At 36.3% G+C, this 21,452-nt stretch overlaps 1 protein-coding gene and 1 long non-coding RNA gene across 2 annotated transcripts in view; one reads left to right on the top strand and one right to left on the bottom strand.

Annotated features, from left to right (window-relative positions):
- LOC124390438 (kelch-like protein 29) overlaps nucleotides 1–21,452 on the top strand; it is an 88,835-nt gene that overhangs the window by 7,793 nt on the left and 59,590 nt on the right. Inside the window, exon 3 of the mRNA XM_046856371.1 lies at nucleotides 17,007–17,341. Within this exon, the coding sequence (XP_046712327.1) occupies nucleotides 17,060–17,341 (282 nt within the window). The 5' untranslated portion in view covers nucleotides 17,007–17,059. The remainder of the gene's footprint in view (nucleotides 1–17,006; nucleotides 17,342–21,452) is intronic.
- Nucleotides 12,388–20,570, bottom strand: LOC124390439. Its single transcript, XR_006926743.1, has 3 exons — nucleotides 20,304–20,570; nucleotides 20,059–20,097; nucleotides 12,388–12,563 (listed from the first exon to the last, which is right to left on the bottom strand). It is a non-coding gene; the product is annotated as an uncharacterized LOC124390439 (long non-coding RNA).

Genomic DNA, 21,452 nt, shown 5'->3' with positions numbered 1-21,452 from the left:
GTGGAATACTCAAAGGTACAGAATGTAATGCAATTTTGCCCTGTCTGCCTAAATAAAAATAATGACAAATATTGCAGTGATAGAATATTTAATAGGGTAGTTTGCAGTTTGGAAGCAGACCAAAAAAAAGTTATTCTTAAAGCTTAATTATTATTAGTTTATTTAAGCAAGAATGACCAAACATTGACCTGGGAGCTCCCCTTCTTCAATTACTATCATGTATGTCTTAGGCTGTAATTGCATTTCAGTGTAGCATGAATCCAACACACTGATGAAATGTTCCTGACTCCTCTTTTTAACTCAAATGATTGAAACACAAGAAATGCAACAAAGGTTTTGCTTTTCAGTGTGTAATGTTTAGTACATGACACAAGGGAGAAGCAGTGCAGTTTGTGTATTTAATTGTGTACTTTTTTATAGGTTTGATTGCTTTTTTTGGTTTCTGGCATATAATCTTATCCACAACAAAAAGCACAGACTGGTATAGATTTTACACATCTCTGGAGGTATTAAACACGTTCTTGTTGTGGTGGTGGTGAAAAATGATGTATAGCATGCTGGTCAGAAATCTACCATAGGTGTACAATAACACTGAGATCTGGGGTTTGTAAAGGCCAAAGACTCCCATTCTTTAAAAAAACATCCGATCTGGATAGAAATGTTTAATTATATGATAAAGGTGATCAGTGGGAATAACTTGTATTGATTGATTTTCCCTATATTTTGAAAAGTTCTTTGCTGTCAGATTTATATCAAACAAAATTTTTTTTTTAATCTTTTTGTGGTAAATTTGAAACAAAGGAGATTACGGGAACGTTTCATGTTAATGCTGATGGACAGATTATTTGTTAATGCTTATTATTCGCCTTCACACGGTACAATTTGTCTTATCTTGGGATAAGCAGGTGGGCAAATTAATATGATTTTACAAAGATGTCATCATAAGATCAGAAATCAAAAGCAAACGACATGCGTGCCAGCATTGTAAGAATTGGAGCCTGGCTTGGCAGCACTACAGAGCTTGGGCTGTGGTCTTGTCTCTCCTGATTACTCTCTATGTGCTTAAGTGGTTACGGCAGGGCAGCTGTAGAATTGGCACTATTTCAAAAGTTTCCCGCTGATCAGAATTGCCAGGTGCGACATCACTGGTGTGATCTGTGTAGTCACAAAACGGAGCCATCAAACCCCGTTACTGCTCGAACGTGACATTGTTTCGCTCTTTGCCTACAGGTATTTGTTTAGCTTCATCTTTGAAGCTACTGTTAACTGTTTAACCTGTGTGGATCCTATCAGCTGTGACTTCATTTCTTTCTTCAAGGTTCTTTTTGGAAAAGCTTCTTGATTGTTTATCATTCCTGTTTGTAAGGCCACTTCCCCTTGATTATATTTTGCAATAAATTCAAGCAGCAACAGACCAAACGAAGCACATATGTTTAAATATATCTTCTTGTTGTCACGTTTCTGATGTATAGGCCAGGGACTACACACAGGTGTGAGCCTCTCAGGGTGGATTAGTGTCAGACTGGGTAGCTGGTGCATCTGCTGCCCCACACACGCTTATCATGACCTGTGCTCACAGTCGCGCATAAAAAAGAGATTTCATGAGCACTCAGATCGGATTACAGTCAGAGAACACGAATCTGAAATGCATTAATCATAAATGTGTCCTATGTAAATCACCTGTCCTGTATATTAATACACTTGCACGGCACCCTATATACAACCTCAGAGTGCTTCTAAACACTTCGACAAGCATAATGCTTTTACTTTGAACCACTTCACATGAAAAAGCTAATTTGAATTAAAAAAAATAGACATAGTCAAATGTTATGCTGCACTATTTAAAAAGAATTGGGCTGAGAGATCTGTTTAAATTTACAGCATTTAACAGATTTTATTCTCCACTGTGATATACAGAGTGCTTTGTAGGATTTATCAAATACAAATTAAGATTTTATCGGTCAGGTAAACAGCCAGTGAAATGCATGTTTTGACTGTTTGTGAAACTATAATAGAATAAATTACAATTTGACATAAACCGAATTGAGTTCTATAGACAGAAGAAAAAACAACTACTAAATTGTAATTAAAAGAATATCGTATTTTAATAAAATTGTAATTATATTATATATTATTCAAATTTTATATGTTAGCTCAATAGCTCAGTGGGTCTAAGACCGGCACTGAGCTACAATCCTGTAAGTGGAAGTGGAAGTGCAGCCTGAAAAGAAAATACACAAGTCTAGAGATTAAAATAATAAATCAGTAATAATTCAGGTTCCTGGTGAAGAGGTAGATTTTTAGTATGCATTCAAAGACAGACATTTATTTAGTTGTTAAATCACAACCTTTTGCAAAATGTAACAATTTAACATATTTAAAAGTATTTGGATATTTTTTAAATAGTTCTTTTATTATTATTTTTGTTTTTTTAAGCAGTAGGTCGTCCATAGCCTGCTAAAATGCATTATATATGTCAGATTTTATTGTGGCACAGCAGAATTTCTTTGCTGACTAGGGTATTGATTAAAGCTGACATAGTGATAATAAGGCTTTTTTGGCCAGCCATCTAGGCAGGTGTTGCTGACTGTATACTGCTGGCCAGAGATCCAAGTCCACCCTTCTACCTCCTCCCTCCTCCTGCTGGGGCTATCTTTATATCTGCTTTCTCATGTTCTAAGAGAGGTATATTTCTTCTGGCACAGTCTCTCTATTATCATATCATATTGAAGTAGAAGTTCTCAATTCATATTATGAACGGTGAGATGAAGGATATAGAAACATTTAACAAGCTAAAGATCACACATTCTGAAAATTATGAGAATTTTATTTTAATGTTCATCTTGATTTAATCCATTAAACTCCCACTATCTTATCATTTTTGTAACTGCATGTCTTGCCTTTTAGGTTCACTGTAGTTAATGAATAATTCACAATGTGCTTGAATGTCTTTTAAGATGGATAGTAATAAGACAGAGGTTTAATTTGTATTAATTAGTCCCCATTTACACCGTCTTTTCAAGTGTCTTGAAGGTATCAGGATAATATCTGAAGAGTAGGGGTGCATATGTGCGTACTCAACAATATATTTAACAGATGTAATAAAAAGTCAGTTATTCCTCATAAAATAATGCTTATATTACGTGTACAGTAATAAGCATTGAAACTTACTGAAGTCTATACTTTCTGTTTGGGAAAAAAAGGTTACTTCTTCTTGATCTCAATTCGGAAGTGGAAATAAAAACAAACTTCTAAGCATAGCCATGGATAATACCATTCTCCCTAGCATCATGCAAACCATCAAGAAAACAAGTACTTTCCCTCTCTCTCTCTCTCTCTCTCTCTCTCTCTCTCTCTCTCTCTCTCTCTTTCTCTCTCTCTCTCTCTCTCTCTCTCTCTCTCTCTCTCTCTCTCTCTCTCTCTCTCTCTCTCTCTCTCTCTGTTTATTGCTTCAGCATTTCCAGTGATCCAATGTACATTAAATAAATATACAGCCTCAATATACAGAAGAAAACATGCTTGAACTGGGTGATCTGAGACATGCATTCTCAAAATTCACACTAGCAGGGTTGCCAGGGTTGGTGTTTTCATATCCAAGTTTACATACTGTATATAGTTTCCAAAGAAGGTTGAGGTTGAAAAAGGAAATTGATTGAAACGTACAGACTTAAAACAAAACCAGTGGTAAAACATTTTTTTTTAGTTTTTTTTTAGCAAGTTTGAGGATGAAGAGATGAGTTTGGGGTGGAAAAAGGACAAGCATTGGCAACCCTGCATATTTGACATGGCTGTATGAATGAATCCTCTTTAAAGTTTGTCACATTCAACTCACAAATGTTGTTTAGTTCTCTGCTTTGAGGATTCTAAATGGATCATGCAAATACTGTGTTGTTATTAAATTTCATTTATTTAATAATGTCTAATGTTTTATTTAGACACATATTTAAGCAAGGATAATTATTGAATTAAATTACAATTATATTTGTGTATTGTTACTGAACGGGGATTATCTGCTTTAAAATGTGAAAATAGATCCTAAAGTACTTACAGACAAACTTCATTAGATTTGAGGTGTATTTGGCAACCATGCTATATTCACTTCATAAATCACTTTAGCATCGCTCTATTCCTCACTTTTGCGTTGCAGCCTGGCTTCATTGTCGCTTGCCGTGCCATCAGTTGTTGTTCGGCTTTGTGCTTTCATTTTGCATTTTGTATTTTCATATGTGTGAAGACTTTGCGATAGCTACTTGGCTGTTGTAAACATACACATCACTGTTATAAGTGCACTTTGTGACACCTACTTGGTCTCCAATTCAATTCCGAGCTCTGGTTGCTCTCGGTGTGGAGGTTAAATGTTTGTGTGTGTTTGTTCCAGGTTTTCTAGTTTTCTCTCACATCCAAAAAACACATTAATGGGTAAACAGACTTTGTTACTTTGTAATGTTTGCCCTGTAATGGGTGGCACCCTATCCCAGGGTTTAATCCCACCTTGAGCTCAATGTTCTGGTGATGGGTTCCCCATCCAAGATAAAGGGGTGAAATTAAGATTAATTAATAAATGTTCCTGTCAAAAGAAGCAGAACAGACCAATTAGCATATTATTATTATTGCATGATTGCATATTAATATGTGACACAGTGTGCATCAAACAAATTTTATGCACAAAACATTTAGGGTAAATGATGTATTAGGTTGCAGTTTTGCTGTCAAAATGCTCTTTCTATTTCTGTTTTGAATTTATTTTCTAAAAGTAGCTCTGATTTCTCCATGTAAATTATTCATGTAAATTTCTGAAACAAGGAGCCTCACCTCGTTCAGTGCGTGTTTATTCGGATTGAGGATTAGCATATTCACAACCGCACACTTTAACAGTTTGCACAAAGCTAAAATCCACAAAACTGTAATTACGCATCAGTTGAAGGGCAAGTGCAATTTGTTAAACTTTGTGTTAACTTTATTTTTTTTAAGTGTACATTTTAAGCTGAACCTTCTCCATGTTGATGAATATTTAAATTCTTTGCACACTTGTGCTTCAAGCAGCGTGCCTCTTCAATTACTCTACAGTTGAAACATTTCCCATGAAATATTGAATAGTCATTTAAGGCAAGCATTTAACCCTCAGAACGCTGCCATAGTCTTTGATTCGCATTCTAATTTCTTTTCGTTGAGCATTCAGCATGTCTGGTGCCTTTGAATGTCTTTATTAGTGTGTGTGTGTGTGTGTGTGTGTGTGTGTGTGTGTGTGTGTGTGTGTGTGTGTGTGTGTGTGTGAGAGAGACCCTGTTGACCTGTCTGTGTGCAGCTCACTGCCAGGTTGAGCAGAGTCAGATGAAGAAAGGAATCATATTCACACATAAAGTCTTTATCTGCCACATATTAGCCACATGTTTACCCTCCCAAATAGTCTTACAGATCTAATTTTCTGCTGGCCAGAATAAAAGGAGAAAAAGATTAGAAGCTGTTTAAAGGGTGTTATGTTCTTAATCTTATCTTGTGCAGGAGTAAATTAAGGTTTCAAGGTTTTAGAGGTTTAACAGCTCAGTTAAGTAGCGAGTAGACCAGCTATTTTTTCCTTTCTTAAAAATTTGGTGGCTTTGCTAAATCTCAACCAGGAAATGCTAACTGTTATACAGTATATATCCTTCATTATTAAAAAAAAAAAAAAAACTCTTTAAAACAAATATTACGCATAATATGTGTACTTTTCATCATTGTCTTAAGAGCATGATTCTTTAAAAGATATATCTTTAGTAAATAGAAGTTTAAAAATGACAAAATGGAAATGCCATTAAATAATATATAATTGTTATTATTATTATTTTATTTTTTTAAATATATATATAAAAATGTGTGCGTAGCAGTTCTGGATCACACTAATTTTAAAGACTAATATGACTTTATAATTGTGTGTGTGTGTTTTTCCTTTACATTGAAACTGAAACTTCTCCCTCATTGCATGTTTTAGTTTTAATCTAGTCATTTCGCTCATTGTTTTGAAGGGTGAGAATCTCTGCAGAAAGAAGATCTGGCTTAAGACTGGTAGTTGGAATTTAAAAATTAAACTCTATTCTGATTGCTCGGAGGAAGAAGCACCATGGGCCGTTGTTGTCTACAGAAAACTGAGCAGGCTTGGCTAATTGATGGAGCTCATGCATGCGTTTGTTGCTATCTTTATTACTCTGAGGAATGGATGAGTAGACTATGAGAGGGGTCAGTCTAAGTGCAGCAAGCATGTTTCTTACATCTTCAGGGAGGCTGCTGAAGCTTCCTGCCCACAGCTTACTGGCACCGGTACATCACTAATGAAGCATAGCTAAAAAGAGACTCAGTACAGATAAACATGCGTATGCATTAAAGTGCAGTGGGGTTAATACTGTAACTCAATCCGTTCAGCCACTTTATATTGCACTGAGATACAAAGCAATTTTTTTCTGCAAAGAGGCTTACTACAGATGAATATATTTTCGGCTGATTTTTCCTCAAGGCTGAGACGCTTAGATGTTAGCGTTCCCACAGTTTTGGTTTTATCTTGTTCAGCACTTCAAGCTATTAAGCGCATAACAGTGTTTATATCCAACATACAGATTAGGTATACCTCCTGTCTCACAATTACCGAGGAAAAATTGGCTTCTTTAATTCATTTTTGGTTTGGAAAAAGATGGTATTGATTTCACACAGATAGCAGCTATTGCAGTAACATTTCCTGGTGGATTCAAGTATGATGAGGTTCACCGAGTCAAATACTTTGTGCAGGTCAATGACGACATGCCGATTAAGCTTGTTATGCAATGCAAAATAAAAATAAGCTATGTAGAATAACTCCTGTCCTCCTTATTAAATCCTGCCTTAGGCTCTGTATCCTTTTTATCCAACCCTGTTAAATATAATGAGAGACTGCATATAGAGCACTGTAGTCATTCTTGGCACCCCTAATTGTAATTGTGTAATATAAACATTTCATAAAATCATTGAGCTTCCACACAAACGATTAGAAAACCTACTTAACATTGGCTCGAACAGACATTCTTATAAGATCTTATCTGGCAAAACAACTTATATCTCAGACTGTCCTTGAAAACTTTGTATTTAAATAGCTCTTACTTCTGCACAAGAAAATGAAAACTGCAGTTAAAAAATAATGACCAGGATTTGGTAGCAGAAACATTCAGATCATTTTTGAGCTTACTACTGATTTTGGAAGGCACTATGCATTATTTTTCATTTCTTGTTAATGTAAGTGTTTTGCATGGAACAATCAAAAATTAGGTAAATATAGACTTGGTTTAATGTTGCAGTCCTGTTTTGAATAGTCAAAAACATTATAATGATGAAATTAGTTTAACTGAAACAGTTTTGGAGTTTGTGTGAGATATTCACATCGCCACTTCAATAGTACTCCAGTCGTAACAGTAACACAACTCAAAAAACAAGGCACGTTCAGGCCAAGAGCATCAGTTAATTTTCACAGCAAACATCAGATTTGGGGGGGTGTCTCATTGACTTGGTGCCAGTGTGAGTAGTTTGAGTATTTAACAAAATGGCGATCTCCTGGGATTTTCAGCAGTCGCAAAGTAAAAAAATAAGATGTGATGAACAGAAAAGCATCTCAGAAAACCTAACACAGCAGAATAACATATCAGGTTCACAACCTGTCAACTGAGACCAACTAAGACCTGCAATGGGCACAGACTCATCTTGGCTGACAGAGTTGAAACCTGCTGCAGATTAGATGTTTAAGTGTTTCTCACCATACTGTCAAAATTTTAGAGACTGTTGTATGTGAATATCAGTCGTGATTAAATATTCAAACCAGCTTGTCTTTCACTAGCAACCGTGCCATGGTTACTGAGATCAGCAACTTTTTTTTTTCATGCTGATGTTTAATATGAACTTAAACACTTGAGCAATATCTACACAATTTTCTGTGCTACATTGCTGCTACATGATTGACTGATTTAATAATTGCACGAATGAGCAGCAGTTTGGGTGTTCCAAGAAAAATGGCTGTTGAGTGTGTATCACATTTTTTAAGGGCACAAACTGGGCCTATTATAAATGATTGTGTGAGTTACTATAATCCACAATTGGTGGTGTGCTGAGTGGCTGAATGAATTAATTGGTCTAGGAGGTGCACTGGAGACTTATGAACTCTTAGTAATTAATTGAATGCTTGGCAAAGTACGCTTGGTATGTGGGTGCAGAGAAACCATTATCACCTTATCTTTGAAAAGAAGCTGAATGTAGTGTTTAGTTGCCTTTGGGTTGTTTATTTATGGAGATCAATGATTGCTCTGACTGTGTGATGTGTAGGACTGTCACTGCTACTTTCCTTTTATTATTTAGAGCTTTATATAAAGAGCCTTAAAAGAGAATGAATTTGCTGTTTTTTTTTTTTTTTGTCATTGAACATCACATTGCAATACTGTTCAAATAATATATGTGCATATAAATATTAATATATATTCTTCCACACAAATACTCAAACATGCACTGAATGGAAAAAATGCAAAGATGCATTGAAAGATAAAATGGATCTTAGTAAAGGTCAAAAATGTAATCCAAATACTAAATAAATTAAATTAAATTAAAAAGAAATGACAGCAAGAAATGTTTTTTCCCATGTTTTTTTCTGTTGTAATGCATTTGAATGGTAAATGTGCTTGATGTAAGGAGCAACTTCATGCAGAAATGATAATAATTATCTATAATTATTATATCCAGGCAGCAGTAGCTGGACTGCTTATTTTAACTGCTTTTGTATTTGCTTGTCAGCTTAAATGTGTTACTTGACTGCAATTAGCCTGATCTTCTGTAGGAGCTTTTTACTGCTATTGGAGTGTTTTGTGACGTACAGGTATCTCCCTCAGGATCTGATCAGCAGATATAAACACTAAGCAGGACAAGCAAGCTTTGACCTTAGGCTGAATGTTAAGGACCTGCATGTACAAGAGCTCCATTCCACTGATGATTATGTGAGCGCTGGGAAGCCATCAGTGTTCATTTGGTTTCGGTTCATGCAATTAGATAAATTAGCCAGTTTCTGTATGGAAACAGATCATTTGGTAAATAGCCCTTTAATTTTTCATTTTTGTTTACAGACAGCTTTGAAATGATTTGGCACCCATGTTAAAGAGGAGAAAATGTCTTCTGAAAGCAGCTCTGGATAAGGTAAACTGGTAATTAATGCAATAAATATGTAAAAAAAAAAAATGCTGGCTGCCAAAAGATCAGGGAACCTATCAACAGGGAATCTATATCCAGAGAATCTGGAGAATGTGGATAGGTTCTGTTTTGATTTGATTTAGATTCCTTGCTCTTTATTTCTCATTCTCATCATCTTTACATGAGTAGACTCAGTGCTGTCTTTTACTCAAAGGAGATTGATTTATATACATTATTCTTATAACAAAATCATGTTACACATATTGGCACCATAGACATGATTATAAATAGAAAGTACTTGAGTCACATTTCCATTTGCATTTCATTATTTATTTTGTGAATGCAGTTGAGCGTTTAAGAATTTTTAAATAGTCATTCATTACACATTGGCCAAATTCTCAAAAAAAATGAGCGAGATTTTGACCTTCAGAATTCAGGCAATGGCTATAGAAATAGCTACATGCCTGAACATTGTCATATTCATTTCAAGGATAATAGTTAGGAAGCCTAAACAGAGCTGTAATCAACCTGTCTGAAAGAGGACACAAGTGTATTTTACCCACACACACTGTGAGGCAGATAGAAGCAGTGGCAAACAATTTCTTCAAGGATCACAGTTGGCAATTTGTAGAATATGCCAGCATTTTGGGGTTACTGAGTGTGCCACCGCTTCGCCAACACACTGTTAAGGCATGCCAGAAGAAAGCTGTTTTTCCCCCTCTCTGCACAAACATATGTGCATGGAGTGTCACTAGATACTGCTGGAACTTTGACTGAAACTGTGTTTCTGTGGACAAAAATAGAGCGTTTTGGCAGCAAACACTGAAGGTGGGTTTGGCGTAGAAAACAAGGATGGTTATACAGAGAAGAACCAAATCCTTACTGTTAAGTATGATAGAGAACCTGTGATGTTGTGGGGGTGTTTTTCTACAGCAGCCCTGGGAAACGTGTTGGTATACATGGCAATTGAATCAAAATCTGACTGCTTCTTCCAAGAAGTTGGCGGTAACTTGGCCATGGAAGAATATTCCAGCAAGCCAAATGATCTGAAACGTACATTCGAATCCACACATGCAAAAACATTTAATTGACCACAGCTTTTTGAGATCCTAATCTCATGACCTAAAAATCATTGGCTAATGGAACAGGAGTCTAAAAGAAAAGAAAAAAGAAGACTACTGACCCTGGAGAATCGTAGATTGTAGAATATCTCGGGTTGCTTTCTATTTAATACATATCCATGACATAGCTTTAATTTTGTTAAAAATATACTCGTGCCATCCACTTTTTTGGGAGCACAATACATACTAAGGGCCCCCTTAGGATATTTCTTGGTTGTTTATTCTATGTAAACTCCAGGAGATTAGCAGTTGCCTGAAATACTTGAAACAGCCTGGCTGGCACAAACATCCATGTTTGATGTGAACATTAAATAAAGCTTGAGCTATATGATTTTATGCATTGCACTGCTGCCGCATATGAACTGATTGGCAATGAATGCATCTATTTTCTCTTTTAATATATTTAAAACATAAAAACTTTAGATTTCTCAAATTCTTAGTGAGATTAAGTAAATTACTCAAAGACATTTTTCCACAATGTTTTATAATTTTCACCCAATAGTGCCATTAATTCCGTAGATTACTGTATTTTTTGCACTTTATTAGAAACTTACTAAATATGACTACAGTTGAAATGCCTACATCTATTTCTTATTCACTTCTGCTTTATTAGGCATGGTCTGATCAGCCATGTATTTGTTTAGTATGACAATCCAATTGTCATTCTAAACAGTTGAATAACTACAGAACAGATTCAGCTTTACAGTTTGCCTTTCACATATTCGTGAACTTGAAGCACAGTTGTATGCACACATGTAGGTGATTTTTTAACATCTGTAGCTTCCCGAGCTTTGTGCACTCAAAATGCAGACAGTTTTTTCTTTTTCCACCTCACTCACTCTAATTTTAGCCTTGAAAATTTTCTTTCATATTGAAATTAATCAAGAGCCTGGCTGTAATTTCTGAGTGCCACTGTTAGCCGTCATCACACGCCATCTTCCCAAGCAAGAATAAAGCTGTGTAGACCTGTTGAGGGAGCCTGTACTCATCTGTTTGAATTTGCCTTGTTATTTTTAGACGTTCGTTATTTTGCAAATCAAAAGCACAATATCTCTGTTAGCATGCTTCTTGAATTGCACCTCATTAGAACTACTGTTATTTTAAAACATCCACCCTTGTGGTATGTAGATATGAACTTGTACTCCATGCTAATCCTTTCATCCAGGAAGTCTTAAGAAATCACATTTCTGATTATATTTATAGCTCTAAAATTTGCTGAGAATAAATATACATTTTTTTGAGATGGCTCTGATCCTCATTTCAGACTTAATGCTTAAAAGCTTTCATGTGTGTTGTGTGATGCACGCTTCTTTTTTACTGTTTTCCTGTAAGAAAAGCAGCAGTGTATCTGACATGCCCTAGGACAGATTTTAGAGGACTCGGCAATTAGGCCTGCTCTACGGTGCCTGTGTTAGGAGAGAGCCTTGTTATCTGGGTGCCGTTGATTGCATTACACTGCTCCTGATTGTCCGTCATGTGAGCTTTACTTAGCCCTCATGCTGCCGGCCTTATTCAAGCAAACTCAGATGTTAGGCTGCATTTTATCCTTTTTACTGACTGGCCATAATCCTTTCCACCAAATATCATTCAAAGATAAAGATAGAAAGATATAGGTTTGTAAGGTAATGTACTGTAGCATATCTATTACATTTTTGCAATGATATTTAATGATATTTAATTATAACATCAGTCTGAGATAGATAGATAGATAGATAGATAGATAGATAGATAGATAGATAGATAGACAGACAGACAGACAGACAGACAGACAGACAGACAGACAGACAGACAGACAGACAGGCAGCTTTACAGAATATATAGATTCAATAAATATATTTCAATTTATAAATTTATCTCTAATGAGGAAGCCAGAGGTGATTGTGGAAAAAACTAAAGGGAACTATCTTTGTTGTATAGGCAATTACAAATACTTCTTTTCCATGATTTGGTCAAAAAGTACAAATGTATAAACAGGAGATTTATTATATTTTCAACATAGTCTATTTAGTTGAATTTATAAGTTGTTCATTGATGGAGACTTGAGTGCAAAACTGTTTTTCACAATTGCAGTCCAAATCTATCTTTATGGACTCTAAGTGGCACCATCTGCAGTAATCTCATGTATCTTTAGCCTGTTCACGTGGAGCCATCATCAGCAGTGAGTGGTTTCCAAATTATGAGAACGCCAAACAGAAATAGGGCATCAGAATGGACCAGGCAGGTCCAGAGAGCACAAGGGGTGAGGATCACTGGTATCTCAGGCGTAGTATGTGCAGTCTGCAAAAGAGAGAAAGAGAGAGAGAACAAATAGGCCTTTGCCATTAGGTGTTTTCGGGTTGGCTGTCTGTTCTCCCAAGATTCTCATTAGCACAATATCTCAGGAATGAGTGGTTGATTGTTCATTAGATAAACTGAATAGGTTTTGAAATTGTCACAGCAATGGCAAATATTTGGAATTGTTTTTCCTCAGTTTCTTCCTTCCTGTTTGTCATACTTGCAAATTCATATTCAGGAATTCAATGCACATTTTCTGTAATAATAATAATTATTAATATATTATTTATTAATATATTTATGTGTGCCACTGGTGTTGAATTCTGCTGGTTTATCCATTAAAGAAAAGACTGACATATTCTTAACATATTTATTGCATATTTGGATATTTATGTCATGGAACATGTCCAGGACAAATTAGTTTCGGTTAGCTTTTACAATATAACAGATATAGTGATAAATCCTAAAATGTAAGAGCTGTTTCCTCAACAGCATTATTTCTTTTCTCTAATAAGACAAGAAACACACAGCTTGTTATGCTACTGAAAAAGCACAAAGCCCTCCATCCTACAGACTCTTCTGTGTCTGAAAGCATATCTCTTTTAATTGAAGGAAAGGCTCCTAATTCAAGGCTGCTTTTGAAATATAGAAAATGTAAATCAACTCTAAACCGCTCCAAAGCTATATATACACCATTCCTCCATTAAGTGTTCAGAAATGATGACGGTGACAGGCGCAGCACGTCTCAGTTATTTATGTAAAAGAAAAAAAAAATGACAGAATGGAACAAACCACTCAGACATAAACCACATTCTTAATGAAGTTGCAAAAAAGAAATGAAAGAAATGTTCTGTCATTTTGGACACTTAATTAAAAAAAACTTTTGACAGAAAATATTGCATAGTTTTCTTTTCAACAGTAATGTGTTTATCCCACTTCACTATTCTACTGTCCTTTGATGCCTTTTAACTTCATTTGCTTTTAGTGATTACATTTTTTTTCCATATTATGTGGATTTTGGTAAAATCTCCACTGGATTAGAGCTATTGCATTAGAGCTTCCTGTTATGTCGGTTTAAGTCCTGTAAAAGGATTTCAGATGAAGCAGCATTGTTATCTTTGATTTGTTTTCTGTTTTGTTTTTTTACATTTTTGTACATTCAAGCAGATGTGTGGTCAGATAAATCTAAATCTAAATAAATCTAACTAGTTTTTTGCACATAAGAAAATAGGCTGGAAAAAAAAATCACTGAAATTAATTAGTAGTCAATTAATTAAATAATCACAGTGCTGTCTTTGCAGTCTGACTTAACCAGGTGTGAAATTTAAAATTATACCCATGAGCAATACCACATATATAGTGTATGAGTAATACATTTAGCCACTTCATCATTGTACTGTACATCTATATGTATGTGTGTGTGTGTGTGTGTGTGTGTGTGTGTGTGTGTATGTATGTATGTATGTATGTATATATATGTGTATATATATATATATATATATATATATATATATATATATATATATACACACACACACACACACACACACACACACACACACACACACACATATATATATATATATATATATATATATATATATATATATATATATATATAAATACACACAGAGTAATCCCCTGCTTTTCCAATCTCACGCCCCCGGATTATCGCGGAATTGCATTTGCACATTAACTAATTTGTTTGGCTGATTTTCCCGGACTCTCGCAGAGCCAAAAAACGTATAGGGAATTATAGGCAGTTTTATGTTGACATAATGACATTTATTAATAAAAATATAATTACGAATTATACAATTTTTTATTCGGTACATTACAGAAAGTAAAGAATGCGGTGATGTGTTTCTTTAACTCTTTTGACATCACAGGATACGTCAACCAATAAACAAGCAGAAAACCTATGCATAGGCTACTTTACTACAGAACTGTATACTGTACAGTACGTGTACTCACTATAAATGTGATGCAGTGTACTGTGTTTCTACGAATTTACACGAAATTCAAATCGCAAATGTTTTCTATGTGTGTTTCAGGTGTGTGGGAGGATTATTGAAAAAAAAAAAAAAAAAAAAATATATATATATATATATATATATATATATATATATATATATATATATATATATTTTGGGGCGGCGTCCGCTTATCACGTTTTATTTATTTATTTATTTATTTATTTTTATCTATCGCTGGCGGTTTTGGAACGTAATCACTGTATATACCAGTGGCAGGCCATGCATTTGGTACCTGGGCCTTCAGTGGGGATTTAACCGACTTAATCCACCTCTTACTATCACCACTATTACGTCGCAATTTATAGAAACCATCAATACAATACAAAAACGCAATATAACAATGCGTGGCATTACAGAGAGAGGCATTTCAGATATGAAGGGTGAACACCATTTTACTAAAGCAAGAAACCAAGTTAAGACAATTAAAAACCTCTACACTACTACTGTAACTGTTCCACCTACATCATCTGGAGCATTTCAGAATCAATATTTGTCTAATAACATGACAAAAACATAAAAACACAACCTACTCACCAGAGATACATACTGATAATTTGCATCTCTCCACAGAGGCTGTAAGCCAGTGGTACCGCTCGTATTCACTGGTCTGGAATTGGCGAACAAACCACTTCCCAGGCTAAGACAAGCTTCGACCTCTTCTCACAATGTCTAGCTTTTCTTGAAAACAGATTTTTTAGTATGTCCGAGACCAAATCAATATCACTGGCCCTGTGAGGCGAATATGTAATCTGATTGGTTAAAGAAACCGACCTGTTGGTAATATTCTCAATAGTCAGAGAACCAGCAGAATAGACTTTGCAGGCCCTGGGCAGATTAGATTGACATGGCAGCACATAGAGGTTGAAATCTATTTGGACAAAAAATCTAACATCCATATACACATACTGGAAGCAGTGCAGCCAAGAGAAATGCTACGAAATGAAGAAAATTAGCTGTTGGGAAAAAAATTATACAATTTCATGGAACAAATATTAAAATTTAGATTGTAAATGTAAGTCAGTGGTTCTGATAGTGTTTAGGCCAGCAGAGAAGGCTGTGCTGGTCCTGACCGCCCACCACTGGTATATACTGTATGTACATGTATAGTACACTGATGAATATATACATGTATAGTACAATGATGAATATATACATGTATAATACAATGATGAATATATACATGAATAGTGCAATAATGAAGTGGCTAAACGTATTACTCATACACCCACTTCTTATTGGAAAGCCATCATTGCTCTTTTGTTATTATGGAGTTGCTTATCAATGGGCTTCTTTTCCCTGACAGCACTGCTGCTGAATAGACATAAATATATCTGACCTTTTGTATCCATTTATTCTGTATCTTTTTTAAAAGGCTGAGCACAATGAAATGTCTCCATTTACAGCACAAAGGGGTTAGAGTAAAGATTCAGTCTCTCATTTGTTTGGTTCCTAGATAAAAGCTCGGCACATCCAGAAAAATATATATTTTTATCAGTCTTTTCAGAAGCACAACACAGGACATATCTGATATCACCTCCTCTGGCATATGACTATGAAAGGTTTCAGACAGTCAGGGAATTGTCATGTAATAGTCAGTCAAGGTGACTTCACTGACTAAAAGAGACTTTTTGAATGCGCGGCAAAGCATCTTCAAGATTATGTTTGGTGGTGTGGGAAAACCCTTCACACTGTCAGATTTTTGATGTTTCTATATATAAGTTTTAAAACTACTGCCTTTCCTGAAATGTAGAATGTTTCTTTTTTCACCTGCAAGTAATACATCATTTTTAAGTCTAAAATTTCCTATGTGAAATGAGTTGTCACGCTGATAATCAGCATCATCCACATCAGTCTTTGTCTCATTCCCCTGAGCGAAGTCATTCACAGCATTTCACACAAGTGTCAGCACCATCTCTTCACTCCACTGATCTCTGTTCACATTAACATCGCTGGGAAAATAATCACTGAGTGTGTTTGTGACTTTGCAGGACATTTTGAGATTTGTTCATTTAGCTGTGCTATGTAAATGTCTAATAATTTAAAATTGTGAAATTTTTTACAGCTAGAAGGATTTGAGGCTTTTTTTTTTTGGCAGACTGTCTGCATTTAGTGCTGTGTTTCTTATAGGGCTTACTTGTTTCTTACCCAGTATTATTTTTGCTGCCGGGCCAAGCCAAGGTTAGAGAGAAGCCTTGAATAAAACATTACTATGTCATTTAAGTAAAATATAGTTATGTTTATTGAAAATAAAGATGCCAAAAGTATTGCTCAAAAATTGATTTGTCAGCCCACAGTGACACCCACCAGTTTTTTCCAGGTCACCACACATATTACAGGTCCACTCATCATTGTTTTAACACTATAGAGCTTTTTTCTTTGCTCGTATTTTAACCAGCAGTATATCTCCTAGGTCTTTGCCAGTTCCTGAGCAGAAGCGGCTCTTTGCATGTCTTTTGGTGCGGGATGTCACGCCACAGCCATCGATTTGAAAGGGACTTGCGGCCCGTCTGGGAGCGCAGAGAACGCAGCGGTGTCAGTAGTAGCTGCATCACGGTTAACGGCTGCAGCCCCTCCGCCGTCTCTGCCAACTCCGTGACCAACAGCTCCAACAACCGCCCTGGCCTGCTGCCGCTGCCAGTCATGCCCTCTCTACTGCCCACGCCAGCCACCGGGGCAAACACCACCTGCAGCACAGAGCTGTCTGGCAAACGTTTAGCCTCCACTTGCAGCACCTCCACAACCAAGGTAAAGCTCATTCCTCCCACACATTACAGCCTCACTAGAGGTCTCTTTCTGCCTGAGGTTGGGTGTTAGCAGTAGCTTGGGTAGTGTAATAACAGGGATATTTTCAGCACTTTCAAAAGAAGCAGCTGTAAATGCCTGCACTGTGGTTTCAGATCATCAAGTCTCATTTCAGCCAGTTTTTTTCTATATTTAGCTCCATTTTTTTTTTCTTTTTTTTAAGTATTATCTCTACCTTACAAGTGGTGCAGATTTCAGGAAAAAATACCCACATGCGGTTTCTGTTTTTGTCACTTAAAAGGAAGGGGGAAAAAAAAGATTAAAGCAGTAGCTGATCTTAGGGTCAATTTCTATCATCCATCATGAAAGGCTTGGAGCCACCACCTTTCACCAGCATATTCCCACACACGATCTTTCCATCCTGATATCTCTAGTGTCCATCTCTGATAATGGACGGGTTGGGTGATTATTGATCCATGTCAAGAAGAAAGTTCTCCACATTTATTCAAATAGTGAATGGCAGATGGTGGAGATGCATACAATTGTAGCTCAAAGCCTTCTAGATTAAGGACAGTGTGGGCCCTAATGTAATATATTTCAGCAGTTTGCATATTGTGTGTTTTCCCAAGGGGAATATATATTGCATATTTTAGTGTATTTGATTCCACGGATGAAGCAATAGATAAGAGATACTGTCAGTTTCACCAAAGGTATGAGTGACATTGTTGTTTTTGTTTGGTGTTGATGGACATTTTAGCCACTTTATTGTTAAAGCTTATGTAACATAATGTGGTTGCTTTTTTTATGCATATATTTGCATTTGATTACCGACGATACCCATTCGCTGTATGACATTTATTTGTTTGGTTTTTTTGCTCAGCTGTTGGTAAAAGCTGCCACTCAAACCTGCAGAGATTCTATTCAATTATCCCACACTTGGTAAAATTGCATTGCATAGCCCCAAATGACCTTAAAGCTCAGTCATAATAATGTTTTCAGATAGAAGCAGTTGTGTAATTTGATTATGTAAGAGTGAAGTATTACGCTTTTCTGAGGAGGACTGAAAAGCCTGCAGTGTTGGGATGCTGTTATTTTGTTAGCATTGCTATCTCATAAGATTAAGATTAAAATGTTTCAGCTTCCCTCCAGTTTGCCTGCCGGAGCCTTACTCAGTGTTCTGTTTAGGACTTTTATTAATGAGTGTAATACATTATTATCCACTCATGCTTTTTTTTTTTTTTGCTTAATATGAAATCCTAAAAATGTTAAATTAATGTGCCTGAAAGCCCAGAAAAATAGCAGATTTAGCAGAGGTCGGTAGAGTAGCCAAATTATATCAAGTAGAATATTGGAACTTTTAAAGTAGCCAAAAAAAACATACATCCAGGAAAAACATTACTTAATATGCTGGTTACTTCACCGGCTCCCATTTAGAAGGTGTGAATTTTCCAAAAAGAACAATTAAACTAAGTTCAACAAGTGAACACAAGCTGCTATAAAAATATATCCATGCTCAGTATTCTGTATTACATGACTAATTTATTATAGCTTAAAGTTTAAGCATTAAAGACAAATATTCTTTGTCTGACAGTTAGTAATGTAAAATATTGCGGATATTAAAAAAATCCATATTTTAGACTGATAGAGAAGTAAAGCACATTACTGAGGAGTAGAATTGCATTTTCGATGTCACAGATGTACACGTGAAGTACACTTTGGTACACTATATTTAATAATGGAGTATGATTCATAGGATTTATTCTACAAGTTGCTCAAGTTACTAAGTAAAATGCTATTTACATGCTATTAGTTGCCTCTGTTAGTTACCCTAATCCAAGTGAAAATAAATGATTGTTCTTTTCCTTTCACTGTCACTTATGTAAATGTGTTACTTAGACACAGGTTCTTTTAGATTTTGGCCAGCTTTTCCACTTGCTACTGAGTCGCGACAGCATCTGTAGTCAATACACGTTCACAACAGATTTAGTAAATAGATACTGCAAGAGTGTATGTGTGAGAGGGTATTAGCATAGTCTCTGTCTCTCTCTTTCTTTCATTCTTTCTTTCTCTTTCTCTCCTTCTCTCTCTCTCACTCTCTCTCTCACACACACACACACACACACACACACACACACACACACACACACACACACACACACACACTCACACACTCGCAAACTCTTACACACATTCAAACCCAGACACAGTTCCCATTTGATTTTCCCCATGATCATCACTATCTTTTTTTTGGACCACTTTCAAGATGCCTGAAGGTTTATCAAGTATCCTCAGTCTCTGTCTGCAGACTGCCCTCTTTCCCCTCCTTCAGCTGCTCTGTTTCATAGAATGCTTCATTTTTGTCAGCAGAGTTCAGTCCCATTTAGATTTGTTTAAATGGCATTATGCAGAACATTTAGAGTATGCCAAAAGGGAACTTGGAAACCATTTACTACAGGAAGAGAAGTGAAGAATTATGGGTCCTATGGGAAAGGACTTCAAATATGTCATGCAATAGTTGTGAATTGTTAGTCCTTTTTACACTGACTCATAGACAATGCTGAAATAACCAAGAAATTCAACATTCAGCAGTTTCTGATATGATCTTTCAATCACCATTTATAAGCATTTTATTGTGATCAGGGTTGCTTTGGATCTGGAGTCTATCCTGGGAATGTCAGACTGTTGCAAAGCATGAACACTATGCACACAGAAATTCTTACCTAGAGGCAATGTAGTGCAGCACGTCCAGTTAGCAGCACCTAGCAGAGAATATAGACACAAGAAGAGAATGTTCAAGCTCAAGAATATGTCAGGGACCCTTTAGTTTTGAGACAGCAGCGATACCCACTGCACCGCTGTGCTGCCCCCAACATGATTAAAATTAGAGTTACAAATGAAAGTAAGCTACTGAGAACCTGCCTGTCAGTCTGCCAGTCAAAAGTGAATGTAGAAGTGTAAAACTCACATGGTCAGTTTAGTGATGGAAGGCTGATTTGATTTGATGTGAGCATGAAATCCATTCAAGAACAAAGCCACTCTCTGGGTCCTCCCTGCTAAGAGTGGGCATAGAGAAACTAGGGTCCAGGAACGATTGTGCTGTACCTTGAGAGCAGCCACATTCTGAGGATGCTCGAGCATGAAGGAGCAGAGAAACCATAGCCCTTCTAAGAGTCTCTGCTCATCCATAGTCCCAGGCTCTTCCTGCCACAGAACTGCCACAAAGAAAAGAGCCCACTTTTTAACAGACCCCTTCACACAGAGGCATCAGTGTTCCCTCTTGATTTGTCAGTGCAGATGCATGCCCATGGCAGGGCTAAAGAGGAGGCTTCAATGCTGACAGAAAAGACAGGAATAGCAAATAAGAGCACGACAGCTTGTACTCTGCATTGGGGCTTTCTCAGAGGCAGACGGTGGTCCTGGCCAGAGTTGAGAAGATTAGACGAATGGACGAGTGCCATCTTGAATTGAGATGGCTTATTTGACTAAAGGAAAGAGATCCTCCACACACACGCAGGGATGAGATTTAACTGCGAGCTGCAATCTGTGATGGTTCACTTTCCCTGTGCAAATGAATGATATCATGTCATATACATGCTGTCGTTTTGACAGTGGTAAAGAATAGTACATTTAAATGAAGTGCATGTGTTCTGCAAGGAAATAAAATGCCAGCATGTATGGATAATGAGCAGAGCATATTGGGGAGAAGATAACTAACAATCTCACGAGTGTGTCCATACCGCCAGGATGCAGACACTTAAGTGGTGTGCAAAACAGTGGTAAACAAAACAAGCTTTGTCTTTTTAAGCAGGATATTCCCCCCTACTGTTCTGTTATAAATAATTGTCTGAGCAAGTTCAGGATCATTATATATTTGCATTGTTTATGTGGAAGTTTTGTTAAGTTTGACCATATGATCAACTGTAAATTATCAAGCATGTTGATGGATTCATCCATTGCCATTTAGCCATACGTACCAACAACGTTTCATAAAAGGCAAAGCACAAAATGAAAGTAGAGTGTGCTAATTATTCCAGTAATGCAGATCAGGCTGTGTATAGTAATCACAGAAAAGGAGCTCGTTCACATTTTATATGATGTTATTCAGTTTTTCCTT

This window comes from Silurus meridionalis, chromosome 8, assembly GCF_014805685.1.
Source record: "Silurus meridionalis isolate SWU-2019-XX chromosome 8, ASM1480568v1, whole genome shotgun sequence".
Classification (NCBI taxonomy): Eukaryota; Metazoa; Chordata; class Actinopteri; order Siluriformes; family Siluridae; genus Silurus; species Silurus meridionalis.
This window is presented reverse-complemented; position numbering and strand designations above follow the sequence as displayed.